Source organism: Vombatus ursinus, unplaced genomic scaffold (assembly GCF_900497805.2).
Source record: "Vombatus ursinus unplaced genomic scaffold, bare-nosed wombat genome assembly UNPS02014778.1, whole genome shotgun sequence".
NCBI classification, from domain to species: domain Eukaryota; kingdom Metazoa; phylum Chordata; class Mammalia; order Diprotodontia; family Vombatidae; genus Vombatus; species Vombatus ursinus.
The window spans coordinates 3,391,868-3,414,132 of NW_020954556.1; the positions used below are offsets into that span (position 1 = coordinate 3,391,868).

The following is a 22,265-nucleotide window of genomic DNA, read 5'->3' on the forward strand; positions in this document are numbered from 1 at the left end:
TCCCAGTCTCAATTTCTTTATCTGTAAAATGAGGGAACTGTTAATAGATGATCTATAATTACCTTGTATTTATTTGTCTTCCCCAAGAGAATATAGGCTCCTAAAAGGCAGTAACTATTTTATATTTGTTTTTTTAACTTCCTAGCACACTACTTTGCATAGAATTGGCACTTAACAAATGCATGTTGATTTATTGATCAACTGATTGGCAAAGATCCCTTCAAGCCTTAAAAAAATCTGTCGTACTTTATAATTTCATGATGCTACCCTTTTCTCTGTGTCCAGTACTATGTTATACTTTTTTATATTCAAGTAAGTTAAAACTCATTCTATTCTGATGGCTTTCTGAGATTTTGTGTTGACCCTTGAGTTTAATGGAAGCACATGACTGACTTGTGGAATGGTGACCTACATGACGATGCATGACAAATGAGAAAGATGATAGAGGGTCCATCATCTCATACCATGGGTTCAGAAGGATTTCTTAGATCCATACTTCAACTCAATGGCCTAAAGGAATTGCTACACATAAAGGCAGTGGAGAAAGTATTAGAATTCAAGGATTTAAATCTCAGCTCCTATACTGATGTATTCTGATGTGAGCAAATCTATTCTCTAGACCATTCTTAATAGAGAAGACTAAGATAAAAATCACACACTGGGAATCTAAAATAGCAATTGAGATGTTTAGAAGGTAATTATTTCTAGTGCTTAACACAGTGCCTGGCACACAGTAGGCACTTAATAAATGCTTCATGACTAACATTGATTTTCATGGAATATCATTAGAAGTATGATTTTTAAAAATTCTCATATGAACATTATACCTACACTTTCTTATTGAAGTCAATACTTTACACTATGGAAAATCCATCACATTACTGAAAATAATTAATTCTGTTGTCTAACTTACCTAAGAAATCATACAGGACCTGTCTTTGTTAATTCTTAAATTGCACTCAGCAAACCATCAGGACCATCTAGTCATTTACCTCACCATTGTTCCACCTGCCCCTACCTGAAAGAGTACTCACCCAATCAGACCTTCAAAAATGCAGTCCCCTAGTCCCAGGGGGAGTTAGTATACTTAACTTTGGAACTCCTGTACTAGAATCAATATAGAGTTGAGCTACACTGACACAGACTCCCATCAACAAAAAATTTCTTTGAAATTACAGGTGGTCTATGAGTATCAGAGTATCTACAGACATATATGTTACATACAGACACATACACAAATATACATATGTCAAAAGGAAAGGCTGATATTCCTTGTTTAAAAGATCTCATAAATTGAAATATGTTTTAAAAATCAAGATTCCTTTAATTTTAATATCTGGAAGGAACCTTAGAGACCATCTCGTCTGTTACAGATTAGAAGACAGAGTTGATTCATGTCTTCAACCCAAGTGCTGTGAACATATTAGTTTGTCAAAAGTGAATATTTTTTGATGATGCTAGATAAATTTGTATGTGAGTAAAGAGATTTATACTGAGTTGTAAAGATAAGTGGAAATAGAAGTTATGCTGTGTCAATGCAAAGAACCAAGCTCATGTATAATAGTGAAAATTTACTTGTCCAAAAGACGGAATGTAATCTTACATAAATCTCAGACTCAGTTCTTACAAGAATTTCTGTCAAGAGGAGCTCTCTTTGAAATAGCAAGTGGTCATTACATATCAGTGTATCTATACAGTAACACAAACCATTACATATATAGCTTATTTTCATTTATCTACATGAAAATGGCACATGATTTTTTAAAGTAATGATTAAAACATTTCTACTGTGAACTATTATACACATTGACCCCCAACATATGTACTTTCATAATAATGCTAAATCTCAGTTTCCTTATTTGTAAAATGAGGCGGGTAGACAAGATGGCTTCATGGGGCTATTACAGCTTGGATCCTATGTCCACGAAGCACCTCTCTCTGAATGAATGGTGGAGAGCTTCTCGCAAAAATCCCACTTAAGGAGGGTGCCCAAGCCAACAACCTCTTCATTTCCTATCCCACTATACTGCTCTGGGCTTCTCCATCAAGCCCCAATACCAGGTACCCAACTCCCTTTTACCTTCCGTTTGTGTGTTCTGTTACGTTGCAAGCTCCTTGAGAGCAGGGGCTGTCTTTCTTTTTTGTACTGACATTCCTTGCTCTTAGCACAGTATCTGGCACAAAGCAGGCACTTAATAGATATTTATTGATTGACTATGCTCCTATGATGCTTTATTTTATTTTCATCCAGACCTGTGTTTTCATCAAGAGTCAGGGATTCCCAGTGTTGAGACTCAACTAGCCCATGGTCAAACTGCTCCAATATGTCACAAGCAGGACCTGAAGCCGTGTCTTCTCAACTTTCAGGTTGGTCCTCTATTCAGTAAACCAAGCTACGATTTCAATGCTTTGTTTTGTTCTTATTAAGATTAGAATTGATATTCAAATGAATATTCAAAGACTCTACCAAGAATATTCTTGAGGGCTGAATGAACATGGCTCAGTATTAAAAGAGGTCCTCAAAGGAGATCATCCTCTCTTTCAGGAAAAATTCAACCCCAACAAGATAATATTTACCATTCTTGGGAGCTCCTCTAACATGCAGAGTTAACACTGAAAGAATGCTTCGTTTATTTAAAGCAAAACACATGATATACTTACACTGCCCATTCGAGTTTCTCATTCTTGATTGAATTGTAGAGGGCCTGAAAAGAGAAGAAACGAAGAGATTATTCTTCTTATTTTATTGCCTTTAGAAGAATTCAGTAAACAAGCCTAACAAGGCAGAAATGAGAAAGCAAGCAACCTCCTACAGAGACCAAACACTCATCACAGGAATAGGCCCAATTCATCAAGACCTTACTGCCAGCTCTTACCAAGAGCCTTTTTGTGAGGTCAATCGCAATTCTGTGAGTGGGGAAGGGGGCACAAAGGGGAAGAGAATCATATATAATACGTATAGAACAATATGAAACTTGAAAAAAATCTTTCAACAACATAAAATAAAACAACTTTTGATTAAACATGACACATAACACTGCTTCCCCCACTAACAAAAACAAAAGGATCTAAACTGATTAAAAGTAGGCTGTACATTCTTATTTTCTGTCTGAATGAAAAGGTGGCTTACTGATAATTCTTGTAATGTTATGTGTATATTTTAACTATGTAACCAACACATAAATTAAAATTGGAAGGGAGCTCACAGTTCATCAGGTACAATCCTTCCATTTTCTTCTCAGCAGAGAAGAAACAAGGCCAAAGAGGTTAAATAATTTGCCTAAAGTCTCACAGGTAATATCTGAAAGAGGCCACAATTTTGAACTCCTATGACTCCGAATCCAGGATACCTTGCACTTCACTATGTCCATTTTTGAAGATGAGCATAAAAATTCTATACATAAATTAATGAGATAAAGTTAGATAGAAAGAACCAAGACAAAGAATGGAAATCAGTAGCAAAGTCTCCTCTTTAGGGGTGAAATCTGAAAAGTTCATAATCACCAATAACCTTTAATAACTTGACTTCACACTAGATACAATTTCATTTGAAATTAGACATAAGGCCAAAGTGGTAGGAAGGGTCCATACAGCCTCATTCACAGGAATGACAAGTAGCTTGGTAGAACATGGCACCTCCAAATAAAAAGAGACAATATTCCATAATGCCAGTCTTGAACCTATTACAAGACTAGGCCTATTAATCTCCTTAGCATGGAACAGTAATAATGTTTTGGAATTTAAAAATTCAAAGTAAAAAGATTTGTGCAAAATGGGGGTTGTGGGGGAAGAATGATGAGGAAGATCTCATGATTTATATCCTATCTTCCCATGAAAGATGTGTCTGCTCTCCATGTCTAATGAATTTGAAATTAAAATTTTAAAATCATAAAAATATACCCTGTGTATCATTAATCTATCAACCTATAGCAGTGTCCACACATTGTCTGCAATGGAGTCAGCTTAAAAGAAACTTGCCACTTTGCATTGGTAACTACATCTGATAATCAATTCAATTTATGAACATTTATTATGCACTTATGATATGCAAAGGTACAAGACATAGATAGAAAAATAAAAACCAAACAGACTATGACATGTTTATGACCGGTCATCAACAAGGAAATAATTCATATGGTTACCAAATTAATTTTGTTAATATACAAGTCTGATTAGGTCACTTCCTTACTCAAACATTTTTTATAGGCTCCCTATTAATTTTAGGCTAAAACAAATATCTTAGCCATGCTTATTTAAGATTATCAACAGTCTAGCTCCAACATACTCTTCTAGCTTCATTTTACACCACTGCCTTTCACATATTCTCTGCTCCAGTCAAACTGAACTGCTAGCAACTCCTAGATTTCGATACTGCATTTTGCTGAGAGTGACTGGGGGTGTAGTCAATCAAATGGGTAAAAGAATGATGTGTTTATGTGGCACACCCCACTAGGTAGTGACTGACAGAGTCTGAAAAAGGCAAAGAAAGGAAAGGTGCCAGTGAATAACTATCTTTAAAGGGGTCCAATCATTTCACCCATAGGTCATCATGGACTCAGACACTACAACTGCAAAAAGACAGGTCATTAACTCTGCCACCTAGCTGCCTAGATTCTACAAACTTGGTTATTAGACTCAAACAAGGGATCCTAGAACCATTCAGTCCAACTTATAACTTGGAGGGGGGCAAATCTTGAGGGGGGGTACATGAAGTGAGGGAGTAACAAGAATAAGGTAAAAAGAGTCAGTCAAATAAGAAGGAGGGAAAATCACAAATAGTAATTATAACTTTGAATGTGAATGGAATGTTTATAGCAGCTTTCTGTGGCAGCAAAGAACTGGAAACTGCAGAGATCCCTATTAATCGGGGAATGACTGGACAAGTTGTGGTACATGTTTGTGATGGAATGCTTCCGTGCTCTAAGAAATGATGAGCTCAATGATCTTAGAAGGGCATGGAAACACTTGAACGAAATGATGAAGAGTGAAGAGAGCAGAACCAAGAGAAGATTGTATACAGTAACAGTAATATTGTTTTAAGAATGACTTTGAGCAACGGTCATTTTGACTATTATAAATATACAAATATACACACATACACACATACACACACACACACACACACACACACACACACCTATTTGTGTCTAATGGTACCCATCTCCAGGTGGGGGGTGGGGGAGGCGGGGAGAAAGAAATTTATAAAACTTTGTTGATTAATTTATTGTTGTTGTTGGAGAGAATAGCAAGTTGTACATGGTAGATTTGCAGTTTCATGTGCAATCATTTTTTTTTTTTATCATACTGTTACAGAAATGCTTGTTTCATTCCATGAATTGAAAATAAGGTAAATTTTAAAATACAACTTAGGAAGTATTATTTCCCTGCTTATGTCATGTTATGTAGTACATCTCTCATCACAATATGAAAAACCTAAACTTGTTACAGTTAGTCTTGCCTGCCCTTGCAACACTAGCATCATAAAAGGCTGGAAGGTTCTATAATTCTCTATTAGTGGTTTGTCTCATTTAGTAAATGTTTTTCTTTTTTGAAAGATGATGCTTCTATAAATGCATTACAAGAGAGCTCATAATAAAGTAGGGACATTACTAATTTCAATAATTCCTTAGATTTCCCCTTGAAAGCTGGAGGCATTATTGGGAAAAAAAAAAAAAAAAAGAATAGCAGCTAGCATGTACATAGCATTTTAAGGTTTGCAAAATGTTTTACAAATATCTCGTTTGATCCTCACATCTCTAAGAGGTAAGCGCTATTATTATCATCCTCATTTTACAATCTCAAACAAAGAGAGGCTAAGTGATTTGCCTGGGTCACACAGCTAGTAAATGCCTGAGGCAGGATTTGCACTCATGTCTTACTGACTTCACGTCTAGCTCTACCCACTTGCAAAACCTAGGGAAAGGTGATAGGGTCAGTAGAGGAGGACATTAATGGAAGGCATAAAACAAAAGTGTGGCAGACAAGAAAAAGGAAGGCTAGTAATGAATCAATGAAAGCAAACATAGCTGAAAGCCACAAAGTCACTCAAAAACTTAGTAAATATTTATTAAGCATCTGTTAAGTTCAAGGCTTTGTCGTGAGCAGTTACTTCCCATAAAACATTCACAATCTAAGGGGAGATATGATGCATGCACATGTAAGCAGGACACAAGGCAGAATCTGAAAAGGTGGAGATAACCTGATGGAGTGCTCTAAAAACTCTGAGGAGGGTGTCATCACTTTCAATTTGGATCGACTGCGATTTGAAGATCTAGAAGCACAGGAGGATTTTAAAAGGCAAGGATGTGGACAGAGTATATTTCAGCCATGGGATACGGCAGACATATATACATAGAGATAACTAATATTCCTCTTTGCTTGAACTCCAGATTGTATGAAGGAGGGGGGAAGCAGCACAGCAGCTTTGGAGCCTTAAAGACGTGGGTTTGAGTCCCAGCTCTGACACATACAGGCCACCTAACAGTCACATGTCAGAACCTCTCAACGTCCTAGTCAACTCTAAGACCCCTGAGTTGTAGATAAAGTCTCAGCAGCATTAGTAGACAGGATTTCCTTACCTGAGATTTCCCTTTAGCAGTAAAAATATAGCCAAAAAAAAAAAACAGCAATAAAAACATCAATCCCCATCCAAATGAGAGGGAATACCATGAAATTATTCCATTAAACTGTAAACTCCTTGAGAGTAGAGACTGTTTTTGTTTTTCTTTGTATCCCTAGTACTTAATTAACATAGTACCTGGCACACAGAAAACAATAAATGCTTGTTGAATTGATGAAATACAGTGGTAAGACAATGTTCAGCCTTAAATGTGACATAAAGTTTATACTTTATCCATAAGGCAGTAAAAATAATTGACAATTTTAAAGCAAGAGTGTAACAGGGTCAGACCAGTACATTCGAAAGATTAATTTGGTCAATATGTTATGAGTAGATGAGAGAAGGGAGAAAGCCTGGAGTGAAGGAGGCCAGTTACAAGGCTATTAACAATAATCCAGGGCCTTAACTGGAATGACTACAGGTTTAATGGAAAAGAAGAGGCAATGTAACAGGATCCTAGGAGAGGGAGGAAACAGGATGTGATAACTGACCATATTAAGGAGTCAGGGAAGAATCTAATCTAGCTCTAAGATTTCAAGAAAAGATACTGGAAAGATCCTTTGAGGGATATTTGGTTGTGATAATATGTGTGCTCCCTTCAATCGCGAGATCCTCCCTTTCCACTCCCAGGAAGCCATCCCTGACAAAAAAAGATTTTTTTAAAAAGAAAAAAAAAATTAAGCAAAAGCAACAACACATAGAAAAAACAGGAAGTTATATGTGACCTTCCATACAACTGACTGTCCTGCTACCTCCTGCATTTGCAAAGGATGAAAAGATTTTTTTTTCCCCACATCTCTACTTTGTGGCCAAACTTGTTCTTTGTAAACTTGCAGTTTTCATTTTCAATCGTTTTGGAATTATTCTTCCATTTACATTATTGCAGCCATGGTGTACATTGTTTTCCTGGCTCTGCTTCCTTCATTCTACATCAGCTTACATCTTCCCAATGTTCCTCTGTATCCATAATTCTTACAACACAGTAATATTTCATTGTATCCATGGGTGACAATCTGTTTACCCATTCTTCAATCAATGGTCATCTACTTTGTCTGCAGTTCTTACACAATGCAAAAAGTGCTGCTATAAATATTCTGGTCACTAGAGGGGCATTCTTTTGTATTCAACGACCCACCATAGGGTATGCTCCGCGAAGAGGAATCTGAGAAGTGAACATAGGTCATTTGCGTGATTCCAAGTTCCTTTCCAGACTAGCTGTACCAATTCAGAGCCACCAATAATGCATTAGCATGCCTGTCTTTCAACAATGCCTCCAACACTGACTGTTCCTATCTTTCGTCATCTTTTCCAATTTACTGAGTGTGAGGTGAAACCTCAGGGTTGTTTTGATTTCTATTTCTTTCATTTTTAATTATTTGGAACATTCTTTGATGTGGCTATTAATATAGCATGTAGTTCTTCAACCACCTGTCTATTATTTTAGTCTTTTTATCAAACGCTTAGCATATATATTAGTATACATGCATGTATATATGCATATACATTTATATACATAGGAGCGTATACTGCAGCATATATAGCACTTATACAAGTTGTCCCAAAAGATTTAGTGCAGTTTTAAAGCTATTTTTAACCTAAAAAAGCTTAAAACTTCACTAAGACTTTTAGGAAATTGTGTGTGTGTGTGTGTGTGTGTGTGTGTGTGTGTGTGTGTGTATACAACACTCACATATGTATGTATGTGTTTGCATTTATACACATATATATGTTTATGTAAGTGTGTCCACAGCATTTAACATATATATGCATTAAGCATTTAAGGAATTACATATATGCTAAGCATTTGAGATACATGTATAAATGTGTATTTAAACATTTTTTTCCCCAACAGACTGCTTCCCTGATGCTAGAGGAGTTAATTTGGTTTGTGCAAGACCTTCTCAATTTCATGTAACCAAAATTATCTTTTTATCTTTGGTAATTGCATCTATCCTCTGTTTGGTTAAAAATTCATTCCCTATCCATAACTGTGAAATGATCTATGACATGCTTCTATTCTAATTTTGTTATGCTATGATCTTTAATATTCCGGTCATGTATCCATCTTGAATTTATTGTGGAAAATGGTATGAGTAAGTTGTTGTGCACAGTGCTTTTAATAACCCCAAGCTTCTCTTTTAAACAAAGGTTTATCTTTCAACTGGGAAGATAAAATAGGCAACAGATACATTAAAAAAAAAAAGTAATCTGAGGAGGGAGAGAGAATTAACAAAAAGCATGAGAAAAAGGAGAAGGAAGGGAGTGAGGACAAAGGTGAGTTTGTTAACAGTGGTAGTGGAGGGGGAGCCAAAGAACACAGTGGGAGGGGTTAGAGAAGACAGGAATCAAGTGGAGATAAGGATAAGGTGGATAGTTATAATGGAAGAATTAGCAGGGCAAAGAGATTTTTACCCAGGGAAGTAGTGGGCTCTTAGTGACAGGCATTAGAAGATTAGGAGGCTGGAATGTTAACGAAGGGGTAGCAAGCAGACAGAAGTGTGGAGAAGATCTTAATTCGAAGGTTCTAATTGCAATTCTGTTAAATGACGGAGCTTTCACAGGTCCCCCAGTGGTATGCACTGGGCTTCGTAAATACAAAAGTACACTGCCTGAGCCCCAGTTTTGCCTACCATTTCTGAGGTAAACTGTTGCTCCTATTTGATTTACTGTCTCAAGATGTGGTGAATGCTATTGTAAGAATGGCAAGAGGCAGCCAGATACTCGGCAATCTTCCCTAAGTCAATGGTGAGGGTCCATGGTTCTGCCTGCATTACATCTGCCCCTGAAGTCTGCATCATGGTAAATAGAAGCTTACTGATAGCCTAAAGGTTAAAGTCTACACTGTATCTAGACATCATCCAACTTCAAAGTCTAAAGAAGCTAACTGGACAGCTAGGTGGTGCAATGGATAGAACTGGAGCCTGGAGTCATGAAGACTCGAGTTCAAATTCAGCCTCAGACACTCACTGTGTGACCATGGCATGGGCAAGTCACTCAACCTGTCTTTGCCTCCATTTCCTCATCTGCAAAACAGGGATAATAATGGCACCTATCTTCCAGGGCTGTTATAAGGATCAAATCAGATAATAATTGTTTTGTTTTGCTTTTTTTGGTGAGGCAATTGGGGTTAAGTGACTTGCTTGGAGTCACACAGCTAGTAAATGTTACGTGTCTGAAGCTGGATTTGAACTGGGGTCCTCCTGAATCCAGGGCCAATGCTTTATCCACTGAGCCACCTACCTGCCCCAAGATAATAATTGTAAAGTGCTTAGCACAGTGCCTGGCACACAGTAGGTACTATATAAACGCTAGCTATCTTCTGCCTTTGCTGAGATTCCTTAGTGCTTGTTAGACAGAAAGGAGATTCAATTTCCTAGAGTTGGAAAGGCAACATAGCTCAACGTTGTTCAAACTGATTCGGAAGATGCTACATGAACTAATATCCATTGGATTGTGGAATGTTTCTCTTAAATTTAAGGGATAGTGACTGGACCCTGTGATTTCAATGATATAAGGACCTCCTGGGTGATGGAACTCCCTCTCCTAGTACAGTTTGGTGCATTCTTAGCAGCTTAAAGTCTTCAGAGAGTAGCCTAGAGCACTGAGAGGTTAAATAACTTGCCCAGGGTCACACAGCCATTATGTTGCAGAAGCAGGACTTGAACCCAGGTCCCCCTGATGCCAAAGCTAGTTATTTAACCACTACACCATCCTGCCTTTCATGTTTCTTTTTAAAAAGGTACTTTAATGTAGATCCATGCATACAAAGACATAGATAGCTTAAAGAATTAAACACATCTATGGTATCTGAAGGTCAAAGATATTATTACATTTGAAATGTTGCTCTATTATATGCCTTGTTACCAGATCCAAGCAAACATATTATATTAGGGAAATGTTTTGTAACTATCTTAACAAAAAGCAAGCCTCATGAATAATTCAAGCCTTGTTTATTAATTGAAGAGCAAACTGTCAGGACATTAGGAATTGGGTAAGAATCTAACTCGGATATCATTTAGTAGGAAGCTTCTGAAAATAAATGTGAAAATGGAAATGAGTGCAGTTAAATTTGAATTTACAGACCAGAGGATATATCCACTGTATTTTAAATTAGCTTGGCATAAAATTAGTAATCCTAAAGATTCACCTACTCTCTATCTCTTGTTTATAACTGTTTGCTACCTGTAAGTCTGATAAAAAATAAATAAATAAAGATTCACCTGTGTTACATATAAAGGACAGGAGCATATTCTTCAAACCCATAAGGAATTTACATTAATAAAAATATTAATGAAAATGTGTCAATTTTATAGCTTCTAGAGTCTATCTCCAGCAGTAACATATAATCCCAACGCAACCCTGCAAGTAAAGAAAGCAGCTACAGAATTTGGAATTTAAATGATATCTGACAAAACAGGAAGGAATATTTTGGCAACAACGTCCTCTAAGTATAGATTTAGTAATGCTTTTCACTATAATGTCCTTCAGATATAATGATGAATTAATTAATTAACCTATAATGTCTTCTTAGTAGTAACGAACAGTTGAGCTAAAGCCAATCAACTGTCTTGTCTAGTTGCCTTTGTGATCATTCTTTAAATGGGCAGCTGAGGGGAGAAGTACAATTTATAGCCAGGGAAAAAAGCCAAAAATAACAGGACCATACAATACAATGCAATGTTGATTGAATGAATTCAGGGAGGATGTGAAGGGCTCCTCTAGGACCAAAGTGCAGAAATATTGTGCTGTTGTAGAAATAACAAAATAAAAGTGCAGTTGGAAGATCTGGTTTGTAACTTATTAGATGTCTGACCCTGGGAAAGTCATTCAGTGTATTCTCTAGACCTCAGTTTCCTCATTTGTAAAATGAAAATGTTGGACTATTACATGATTCCTAAGGTTAAATTGTGTGATACAGACAATTAGAGCATAGGACTTTGTCTAAAGAGGGCTTTATTAAACCAGTCGGATTTGAGCTGGCTTTGAAGGCTGAGTAAACCATGAATAAGGAGAGAAGAGAGCTGTAATCTAAAAGGATAAAAGCAGTATATACAAAGAGAAGAAGAAAAGCAAGAGCATATGATAAGGGGGCAAAGGGGGAAATTATTGGAGGGAGGAAAGCTATGGTGCTAGTTTCCATTCCCTCTCTCTTTTTTCTTTTTTGGTTTGTTTATGCTTACACAGAAAGAAATGCTAAACACAGAAGAATCACAGAATTATATCCGTTCTTTGGACTTCTCCTCCCTTCCCCTCTTCCTTCTACTTTACTACCCTAGAGAAATTTCAACCCACTGAACCCATTCCCCTGATTAGTGATTGCCTAGATGAACCATTATTTAAGGAGGAGGGGTGAAGCAATACTTCACTTCATTTCTGACTCCCTTCTCCAAACTGATTTTTCTCCTTTTCACAAACTATCTTGCCCCTCTTACCCTTTTGCCCCTCCTCTTTCCAACTCCTTTCTGGCTTCCATTTATAGGTTGTCTTCTTTCATTAGAGTATAAACTCCTTGAGGTCAAGGACTGTTTTGCTTATTAATATCATCAGGACTTAGCATATAATAAGTATATACTATATAATAAGTGCTTAAATGTTCTATCTATTCAGTCCCACCTCACTCCCACACACCTGCTAGTGCCTTCTCTTCCAAGGTTACCTTGTCTTTGATTTGTATATGTCTTATACAAACCCACACCTGCACATACCTTTCTCCCCCATTAGAGTTATAAGCTCCTTGAGAGAAGGGACTGGTTTGCTTTTGTCTTTATATCCCCAACAGTTAGCACAGTGCTTGGCACCCAATAAGTGCTTAATAAATGCTTGTTAATTGATTGATTCCATTGGCCAAGGATATTTTCAGGGATGGTCTGCAGGTCTATCATATTTTTCAACCAGTTTTACTTTTTCTTTCTCCTAACTAAAGATGTCATCACTTAAGCTGAGAACAAGACAACACTTAAGGACCTTCCCCTAGTGACATTTTGTTGACACTGAATAGAACATTATGAGTTGGTAAAATTGGAAGTGCCTCATTTGGGGACATGACAATGCAAAAATGAATTACCTCTACTACTAAGTACTGGGTAGCCTAGACTAATTTACATTTCCAACCTCTTCTGTCTCACTTTTGATTGCTTCACATCTAGATAATAAGATGCAATTGCAGTCAAGATAGAGAACAGCAATTGTGTCTAGGACATCTAATGTTTCATTTCTATCCATCATCATGCTACAATGTCGCCTCAATTTTCTACCCTTCAGGAAGCATATTTTCTAAGAAATACGTACGTGGATTTTAGTTTCAGTGATCATTAAAACTCAGTGTATTTCCTGTCTGCTCCCTTCATCCTTCTGGAGGTGGGAGCAAAGCTCGGCATAGATCCCCCCACTCTGGCTCCTCAAAATTAGGGAAAATGGAATACTAGCCTGCTAGACTAAAAAAGAAGAACTCTAAGACACAACCAGTCTCCGGTGAGTGAGTCTGAGACACACATACAGAGAAAGGAAGTTGTTACTTGAGGATAAAACTCCTATACCAGTTGTATTATTGTTATTGTAATATAATTATTATTATTATAATATCATATACTAACATATCATATGACCGTGGGCAAGCCACTTTAATTCCTACTGTTTATGCAACTTTGAAGTTATGGAGAAGGTGACAATCTGCATTAATAGAGGCAGTTTCCTCACCTAAGATTTTCCTACACCAAAGCCAGTCAGAATCTTACAATTCCCTATTCAATTGACATTATGTTAAGAGTCTAAGAAGGAAAAATATAAGTCCCTTAATGGGCTAATGAAGTAAAATGTATTTTTATATTAATTTCTAGGTAGTTGGAAAAATCCACAACATTTTATAGTAAAGATCATCTGATTTGAGTTTGAAGACATGTATTCAAATTTCAAGTCTGTTAGTTATTGTATGATTTTGGGCATCAATTCTTCTCGGGACCTCAGTTTTCTTCATCTAAAAAATAATGGGCCTGGGCTAAATGACCTTTAAGAGCTCTTCTAGTTTTAAAATCTATGGTCCTTTGATCCTACAATCTGTCAAATGAGAGGCCTGGAGTAGATAAGAGCTCTTCCAGTTCTAAGTCCTATGATCCTAGAAATTCTATGAAAGTATTTGTAACCACAATCTAGGGATAATGCCGGGAAATGTTTAATCACTGGCTGTCTGGGGGAAAATGTACATACAAAACACTGTGCACCATTAACATTTTCTCCATCACTTACTTAAGTCTAAACAATCAGCAAAACAATAAATCAAGCTCTGATTTATGGCATTTGCCAGTTTCTCAGGTGTAAATTAAGGCTAGGTAAGAAATGAGGTAAAAAATGGCCTCTTTTACCTAGTCAGAAAAAAAAAAACAATCTGGGAGGGGAGACCCTTAGGGTTTCTGGACAAAACAGAAACAACTGCTATTTACATTCACTCTGAGCCAACAGATTCCAAAGAGTCAGAGTGATTTGGGTTTAAGGCATGGTCAAGAAATCATAAGTGAAACTACATGAGGAAAAAGAGTTAATTGTCCCAGTTTTCTTTTTTTTTAATGACAGAATAAATAAGTAGGGAAGAGAAAAAAATAGCTCTAGCCCATAAACCCCAAGATATTTTGCGAGGTTTCAGTGATCAAAGTGTATATTCCTTTGGGCAGCGCACCCATAGGTAAGGGTATGACTCCCTATGAGAAGGGAGAAAGTGAGGGAGGAGGAAAAGCAGGCAGGAAGGCAGGAGGAAGGCAGGAAGGCAGGAAGGAAGGAAGGAAGGAAGGAGAGAAGGAGGGAGGGAGCAGCACTGCCCCACTGGAACTGGCCAATTGGGTCCCTAGTGGAATAGCTACTACTTCTCACGGATTGTTCAAACTGAAAATTTAACAATCCAGAACGTAAGGAGCTGCTTCCCACCCACTTTTGCTGAAAGCAATCTTTTGGATAACTTTATTCTTGGATTTATTTCATGTCCTAAGCACGCCAGCTCAAATCAAAGCAACTCAATTTGTATTTCATTAATCTCCTCACATTTAAAAAATGTAGAAGGCTATGGCCAGATATCTCTAGGCTCTTTTTTTGATCATGGCTTTCAGACAGTCCAATAATTTTTAAATTCTCTCTCCTGGATCCATTTTCCAGGTCAGTTGTTTTTCCAATGAGCTATTTCACATTGTTTTCTAATTTTTCATTCTTTTGGATTTGTTTTACAGTGTCTTGATTTCTCATAAAGTCACTAGCTTCCAATTGCTCTATTCTAATTTTGAAGGAAGTATTTTCTTCAGTAATCTTTTGGACTTCCTTTTCCATTTGGCCAATTTTACTTTTTAGGGCATTCTTCACCTCATTGGCTTTTGGGACCTCTTCTGCCATTTGGGTTAGGCTATTTTTTAAGGTGTTATTTTCTTCAGTATTTTTTTGGGGTCTCCTTTAGCAAGCTGTTGACCTGTTTTTCATGATTTTCTTGCATCACTCTCAGTTTTTCCTCTACTTCTCCTACTTGCTTCTCAAAATCCCTTTTGAGCTCTTCCAAGGCCTGGGACTGATTCATATTTTTCTTGGAGGCTTTGGATGTACAAGCTTTGGCTTTGTTGTCTTCTTCTGGTTGTATGTTTTGATCTTCTTTGTCCCCAAAGTAAGATAATATAGTCTGACTCTTTTTGTGCTGCTTACTCATGATCCTGGACAATTACTTGAGTTTTAAACTCTTTGTTAAGGTAAAAGTCTGCTTCCAATGTGAAGAGTGTACTGTCCCAAGCTTCAGGGGTTTGTAGAGCTGTTTTCAAAGGTACTTCTAGGGACCTGTAAATTTTCAGTTCTTCCAAGGTGGTATGATGAGGGGCGAGGTGTTTCCTCTCCACAGCCACAACAAGCTTCACCACACCAGCGTTCCTCCTAGCCCCAGGATGGCCCCTCAGAACTGTGACCCAGATCCAAGCACTGGTAAAGCTAGAGATTCCTGCCTCAGCACTGGCAAAGAGTTCCTTGCAATCTCCTCTGATCAGCATCTCGATTCCCCCTCAGTCTGTGGGCCAGAAGCTCAGGAAAAAGCCGCAGCCCTGGTCTGTGCTTGAGACTTACCGCACTTGAGACTTGCAGCTGAGACCTAGCTCCTCTCTCACCGCGTTCACAAACTTCTCCCACTGACCTTCATGTTGTCTTTCGCGTTCCTGGGTTGAGAAGTCTGGAAACCGCCACAGCTGCCCACGATTCAGTCCTCTGAGGCCTGCTCCAGGGTCGCTGTGGCCTGCTTGCCCACACCAAACTGAGCTCCTCTCCCCGCCCGGCGCGATATACCTTTCCAATCAATCATCCATGCTGTCTTTGGCTGGAAATTTGCTTCACTCTTTTTGTGGGTTCTGCTGCTTTAGAATTTGTTTAGAGCCATTTTTTTTAGGTATTTGGAGGGCTTTGGGAGATAGCTTAAGACAGTCACTGCTTTCCCTCTGCCATCTTGGCTCCGCCTCCGTTTATGGCCAGATATCTCAATACTTACTGCATCTGTAATTTCATTTGGTGTAGGTATTCCTTCTACTGACCCAGAATACAACCCCTCAATGACTCCTTAGATGTCTTTTAAGAGTTTCTGTGGGGATCCACACTTGCAAGCTTTTCTAGCCTGGTAGAAGCTGTCAGAGCTTATTATAGTGTTCTAGAAACCACAGTCACCTCTCCAAGCCAGATGAGTCACTGGAGTAGGACTTCAGGGGATACAAGGCTGGATAAGACTCTTAGTACTTCAACAAACTACCTGTTTATTAGCTTAGAACACCAGGCCAATCACAAATTTAATTCGCTCAGTCTGTCAATTAACATTTATCAAGTGCCAGGCACTGTGCTAAGCTCTAGGGATACAAAAAGAGGGAAAAAAACAGTTTCTGCCCTCTAGAATCTCACAGTCTAATGGAGAAGACATCAAACAAAATATGTACAAATTTTCCATATAAAAGATGAATAAGAAAATAATTAAAAGAAAAGCAGGCATCAGAACTAATAGGAATTGGGAAAAGCTTTCTGTAGACCATGGGATTTTAGTTGTGACTTGAAGAAAGTTAGGGAGGTCAGAAGGTAGAGATGAAGAAGGAGAGGCTGGAGAAGAAGATTCCAGGCATGGGGAAAATCCAAAGTCTTTGTCTGGAATTGAGAGGTGGAGGGGGTATTGTTCATAGAATAGGAAGGATGCAAGTGTTACTGGATAGAAGAATACATGGTGGGGTGTAAAGCAGACAAAGACTGGAAAGCTTTAGAAAAGGGCTAGCTTATTAAGGGCTTTGAATGCCAAACAGACAATTTTATATTTGATCTTCGAGGTAATAAGGAGCCATTAGAGTTTATTGAGGGGGTGAGGGTACATGACATGATAGGACCATTGGATTGCTTTAGGAAAATCACTTTAGCAGTTGGAAGATGGTTTGAAGTGGGGAGAGACAAATAGTCACGTCCTTAATCAGAAAGAGAGTCTGTTAGAATAAAGAAAACCAATACTTGTCCATCCTCTATACAGGAAAACCAACCATATCAATATCATTTGTGAAATGCAGAGTTCTACCAAATGGAGAAGATCTTTCCCTCTTTTTTAAGGGATCCCAGCACTAGGCCATGATATAATAGAAATGCTTTTCAGAGAAAAATCCAGAGAGGAAAAAGAAGAGTTTTTTTGCCAACCTCAAATTCAGTAGGCTGATTTACTTCTCCCCAGCTGCCTAAACTCTCACACTGTGGCTGGTGTACATTCTCCCTTGCTGAACATTCTAGGGCTCTGATAATTTTCTAAAAGAAATAATTCAGAGTGAGTCTAAAGAGATGTGTTAAATACAAGACTGAATGGATTTCTTTTTTCTGTTTTTACATGGATCCTGCAGAACCAGTGGAGAGACTGTCTTTCTCCATCATTCTCTTACACAAACACTGAGGCTGCAGAGTAATGCGGATATAAGAAGGCAAATAAGTTCACTTCCCTACAGATTTAGCACATAATTTGGGGGGCATGTTAAACAGAAATGATATAGATACAAAAAAAATTAAAAATAACCCAGAACCCTTCAATCTGATTTGAAGATGAAATCAGCAATTTCCTCATTTGCAAAATTGGGATCAATCCAAAAAGATGAAGAATGTAGTATGTGCCAAGCATTGTGCTAAGGGTTGAGGATACAAGAAAGGTAAAAGTCCATTGCCTTCAAGGAGCTGCAACAACACATAATAACTAGGTAGATACAAGATATCTACATAATAGATGATAGGAAATCTCAGAAGGGAATGTCTATCAGATGAGGGAGGGTAGCGGGTCTAGAAGGATCAGGAAAGGAATCTTGAATAAAGTAGGTTTGGAGCTGAGACTTCAAGGAAGAAACTAAAAGGTAGGGATGAGTGGGGCAAAGAATTCCAGGCTTGGGGGATAGCCAGGGCAAAGACACATTCCCCCAAATGGTTCTTGAACATCTTTAGAGCCTGGACTGTCTTTCTTTTTATTTCTAGTATTAGGTATACATTAGGTGCTTAATAAATGTTTATTGACTGACAGGCGGTAGAATGTGGCAGCCTGTGAAAAGAATGGCAAGTAGGCCAGTTGGCAAAGTGTAAGAAGACTGGAAAGGTAGGAAGAGAACAGGTTATGAATATCTTTAAGTACCAATCCAAGGACTTTATAGTTGATCTTGATGGTAATAAGGATCCACAGGTATTTACTAAGTAGGGAGGAGGAAGGTAAGATAAGCAGACCTACTCTTAAGGAAAATAACTCTGGCTGCTAACTGGAGAATGGATTGGAATAGGGAGATCTCTGAGGGCCTAAACAAGTGTGGTGACTGAATGAATGGAGCGAAGCAGACATACATGAGAAATTTCATGAAAGTAGAAAGGACAAGATTGGCAATAGATTAGATATGTAGGGACAGTGAGGAGTCTAGTGTTACTAATTGAGTCTACAGAACAGACTGCCTGGAAGGATGGTAGTATACATAACAGTAACAGAGAAGCTCCAAATAAGTCAGAGTTTCAAGGGAAATTTATCTATAATATTTATCTTTTCAGGGCTGTTAAGAGGTTCAATTGACATATGCAAACAGAGGGTAGGGTAAACTGTTGCTTAATTCTCCAACAGAATATAAATTCCTTAAAGGCAGTATATTGCATATAGTAGGCATTTGATGCTCACTGCATTAGACTGAATTGATTTAGTTTTTAAATTTATTTTAATTTAAAAGAATTTATGGTTTTTCTTTTCACATTGTAAATCACCCACTGAACTAAATCTACATACTTTGGTACCATTTAATTTTCTAATCTAGACAAAAAAACTTTTTAAAAATATATGTATTTTAAAACTACTCTGTTAATATGATATAAATAAATGCAATTGGGGAGGTATTGTTAGATTATCAGTTTTGATTTATTCAATTACCACACAAGTATCAAAGTGGTATTGCCACAGTACAGGTCTAACCATGTTACTCACTTCCTCAAAAGACTTCAGTGGCTCTCTATTGCCTTGACAATAAAATACAAATTCCTTTGTCTGGCACTTTAAACCTGTTATAATCTGGCTCCAAGTGTTTTCCAGAATGATGGCATATTTTGCATTCTAGCAAAACTGTTCCATTTGCTATGCCTCATACACATCTTCCTATCTCTGTCGTCTACACTTTTCTATAGGCTCTTCACCACTGCTAGAATGTTCTCCCTCTTAACATCTGCCTTTTGAAATCCTTAGTTTCATCTAAAGTTTGGCTCAAGAGCCAACCACCATAAAAAGCATTTCCTTTTTTTTTTAATTGTTTTTTATTTTGAACCACTCGTAATCCAACTAGATGGTAGCTGCCCCTCCTCCCAAACATTATATCTCCCACCCTGCCTTCCAGAAAATATTTATATTTATTTATCTGTGAAGCAGCTGTTTCCCCCCTTTACAACAGAAACTGTTTCATTTTTTCTATGTATCTCAAGAATCTAGTACAGTGCCTGACACTTAGTAGGTACTAATGAGTTTTTAAAAAATTAACTGAAATACTCATTTAACGTAGTGGTCCAAGTTCAATATTCTTCACTTGGGTACACCTAACAAGCCCTTACAGCTTTACAGCTATGCAACCAGTCACAAAATAACCAGATAGGAGAAAACCTTTAAAATTCCTTTTCCTTTAGTTGTCTGTTTTTTCATTTAGTTTGATTGATGAGTCCCAGGGAATATTTTTCAAGCAAACATGAATAGTGTTATCTCCCACGCCAATTGTTTTAATATATTAAATAACTCCGATCCAAATTGTTTCCAAATAAAGAGACATTCACTGAGGTTGATATGCTTCTGTTAGCAAAATGCTCGAACTTGAATCAACAATTTTCTGTTGTAAACACATCCTAAAAACTCAAGGTAAACACCGACCAAAACATAATCCAATCTAATAAGGATGTATTCAGCAAGAATACTAGGTATTATTATTATGGGAACTACAAAGAAGCCTAAGCATGCATGGCTTGGCTGCTGCTCCCACGATGCTTACAAACCTTTGTGTTTTAAGCCATTTCAAGTTCCTAAGTGATGTATTTTTCAGTTTTTCATAAATCTTTTTTTTGGGGGGGGGGGGGGTAAGAGAGGTAACACCTACAAGAAAGACTTCCATTCTTGGTAGTAGACTGAGGCATCTTTCATGATGTTTTCCCCAGCTACTGAATTGTTCTAAAACTAATATAAGATTCCCCTCAAAATGGAAGAAAAAGTTTAGAACTATAAAAATAAATGGGCAGATCACAAACTCTTTAAAGGCCAGGAATACATGTTTTATACATGTATTGATCACTCTCTGCAATTCCTAAAATGTTCAGTGCTTTGCATATGGCTGATGCTTCAATAAACATGCTTACAATACATAATTTCCTTCTTCCTTCCCATCCTTTCAAAAACTCAGGATCATATATTAAATCTACCTTCTCTTCCCCCTCCCCTGCCTTTGTAAACATTCTGACCCCATTGCTGACATTGGGTAAAATCAAGAGATGGCTTGCTATAACATCCTGAACAGGGGCCATCTAGTCTCCACTTAGAGGGAACTTACTACCTCTCAAAGTAGCCCTTTCCACTTTTGAGTACATGTACTCATTTGGACAGTTTTCCTCATGTGGGTATGACCTTCAATGGTACAGATCACAACTCGTCCGTGTCTCTTCACCCTCTGCAACTCTAGCTCCACGTCCTCCCATAAATTTTCCACAAAAGTTACTTGCTGAGCATGTTAGCTGTTGACTCCATGTTCTTGTGCCATAACTAGCCCACCTCCCTGGCTGGTTGGTGATGTCTCCTCATGTTCCATCTCCTATATAACTCCATTTGTAAAATGTTGCAACCTACTCACTCCTACCACCAGCCTCTGTGTTGCTCTTTGGGTGACCCATGTTTGAGACTATCATACTCAATGACTCACAGTCATAAAGCTTAAATACAAGAATAAGTTAAAATGATGGGCCTTTGTTGCAGAGAGAAACTAGAAGTCCTTTATGGCAATCCAACTTGCTTCTCTTCCTATTCAATTCTGGACCAAGGAAATTGTCCATGCACAGTATCAATACAAGATATATGTACTGATGGACCATCTCTAAAGCATCTATCCAATGTGTATATCATTGTCTCAATAGGAATTCTCTTGGCACTTAGTTTTTCCTATGAGTACAGACTGAATTCCTGGGTGATCATTTAACTCATTTAAAAGGATTTACAATGATGTAGAACCTGATGCAATCAGTAAAATGTCATTCACAAAGAAATGCATCTTGAAGCCCTCCTCCTCAATCTATATTGAGAATCTCTCTTCCACTTGGACCCTGCACTAAACATCTTCAATGAAGGCAAAAAAACACCATCAATGAGAATGTTTCCTTGTTTTGTGACTTGAAATGAATCATCAAAAGATCATCAAACAAGATTACCTCTGTTACATCTTTAAAGGAAATTTTGTATGATTAGTATATATGCACACTTTGTTGGAAACCTCTAAGAACCTCTAACACTACAGCATTTTGTTATATGGAATCAAATCCTTTTATAGTCAAACAAAAAGGGATCTCGTATCCTCTGAACCTTTCAATCACTTGTGTCACTGTGAAGATGTGGTCAACTGCAGAACTTCCTCCCGTGAAAGCTTGCTTGTTTCCCTCTCCTACTTTCATCAAGAATTCACTAGACATGTGTTTTTATTATTTTCATAGACTTTGTAGTAAGGAGAAAGTGAATAGGTGGTATAGTAGATGGAGAGTCAGAAAGACCTGAATTTGAATGTGTGACCCTGGCCAACTCACTTAACCTCTCATTTCCTTGTCTGCAAAAGGGGGATGATGATAATAATAGCACTTATCTTTTGGGTTTGTGAGGATCAAAGGAGATAATACACGTAAACGGTTTTAAAACTTTAAATCACTTCATACGTGTTAGCAATTTTTTAATTTTTATTACTCATGTTTTTAATGGTGATTTTTTATTATCCAATCATTATTTTTTTTAGTCATATTATTTTTATTATTCATGTCTTCTCAATTGCTTTTTAAAAATAACAACAATAACAATAATATAAGATCATTTATCTAGATCTGAAAGACACCTCCAAACAAAGGTCATGATTTTTTTCCAACCACTAGTATCTTCCTCTTTTACATCTTGAGA

General features: G+C 37.5%; 1 protein-coding gene across 1 annotated transcript in view; it reads right to left on the reverse strand.

The window, feature by feature from the left end:
- PSD3 (pleckstrin and Sec7 domain containing 3) overlaps positions 1–22,265 on the reverse strand; it is a 608,877-nt gene that overhangs the window by 122,095 nt on the left and 464,517 nt on the right. The window contains exon 10 of the mRNA XM_027865166.1: positions 2,662–2,705. Coding sequence (XP_027720967.1) covers positions 2,662–2,705 — 44 coding nt within the window. The remainder of the gene's footprint in view (positions 1–2,661; positions 2,706–22,265) is intronic.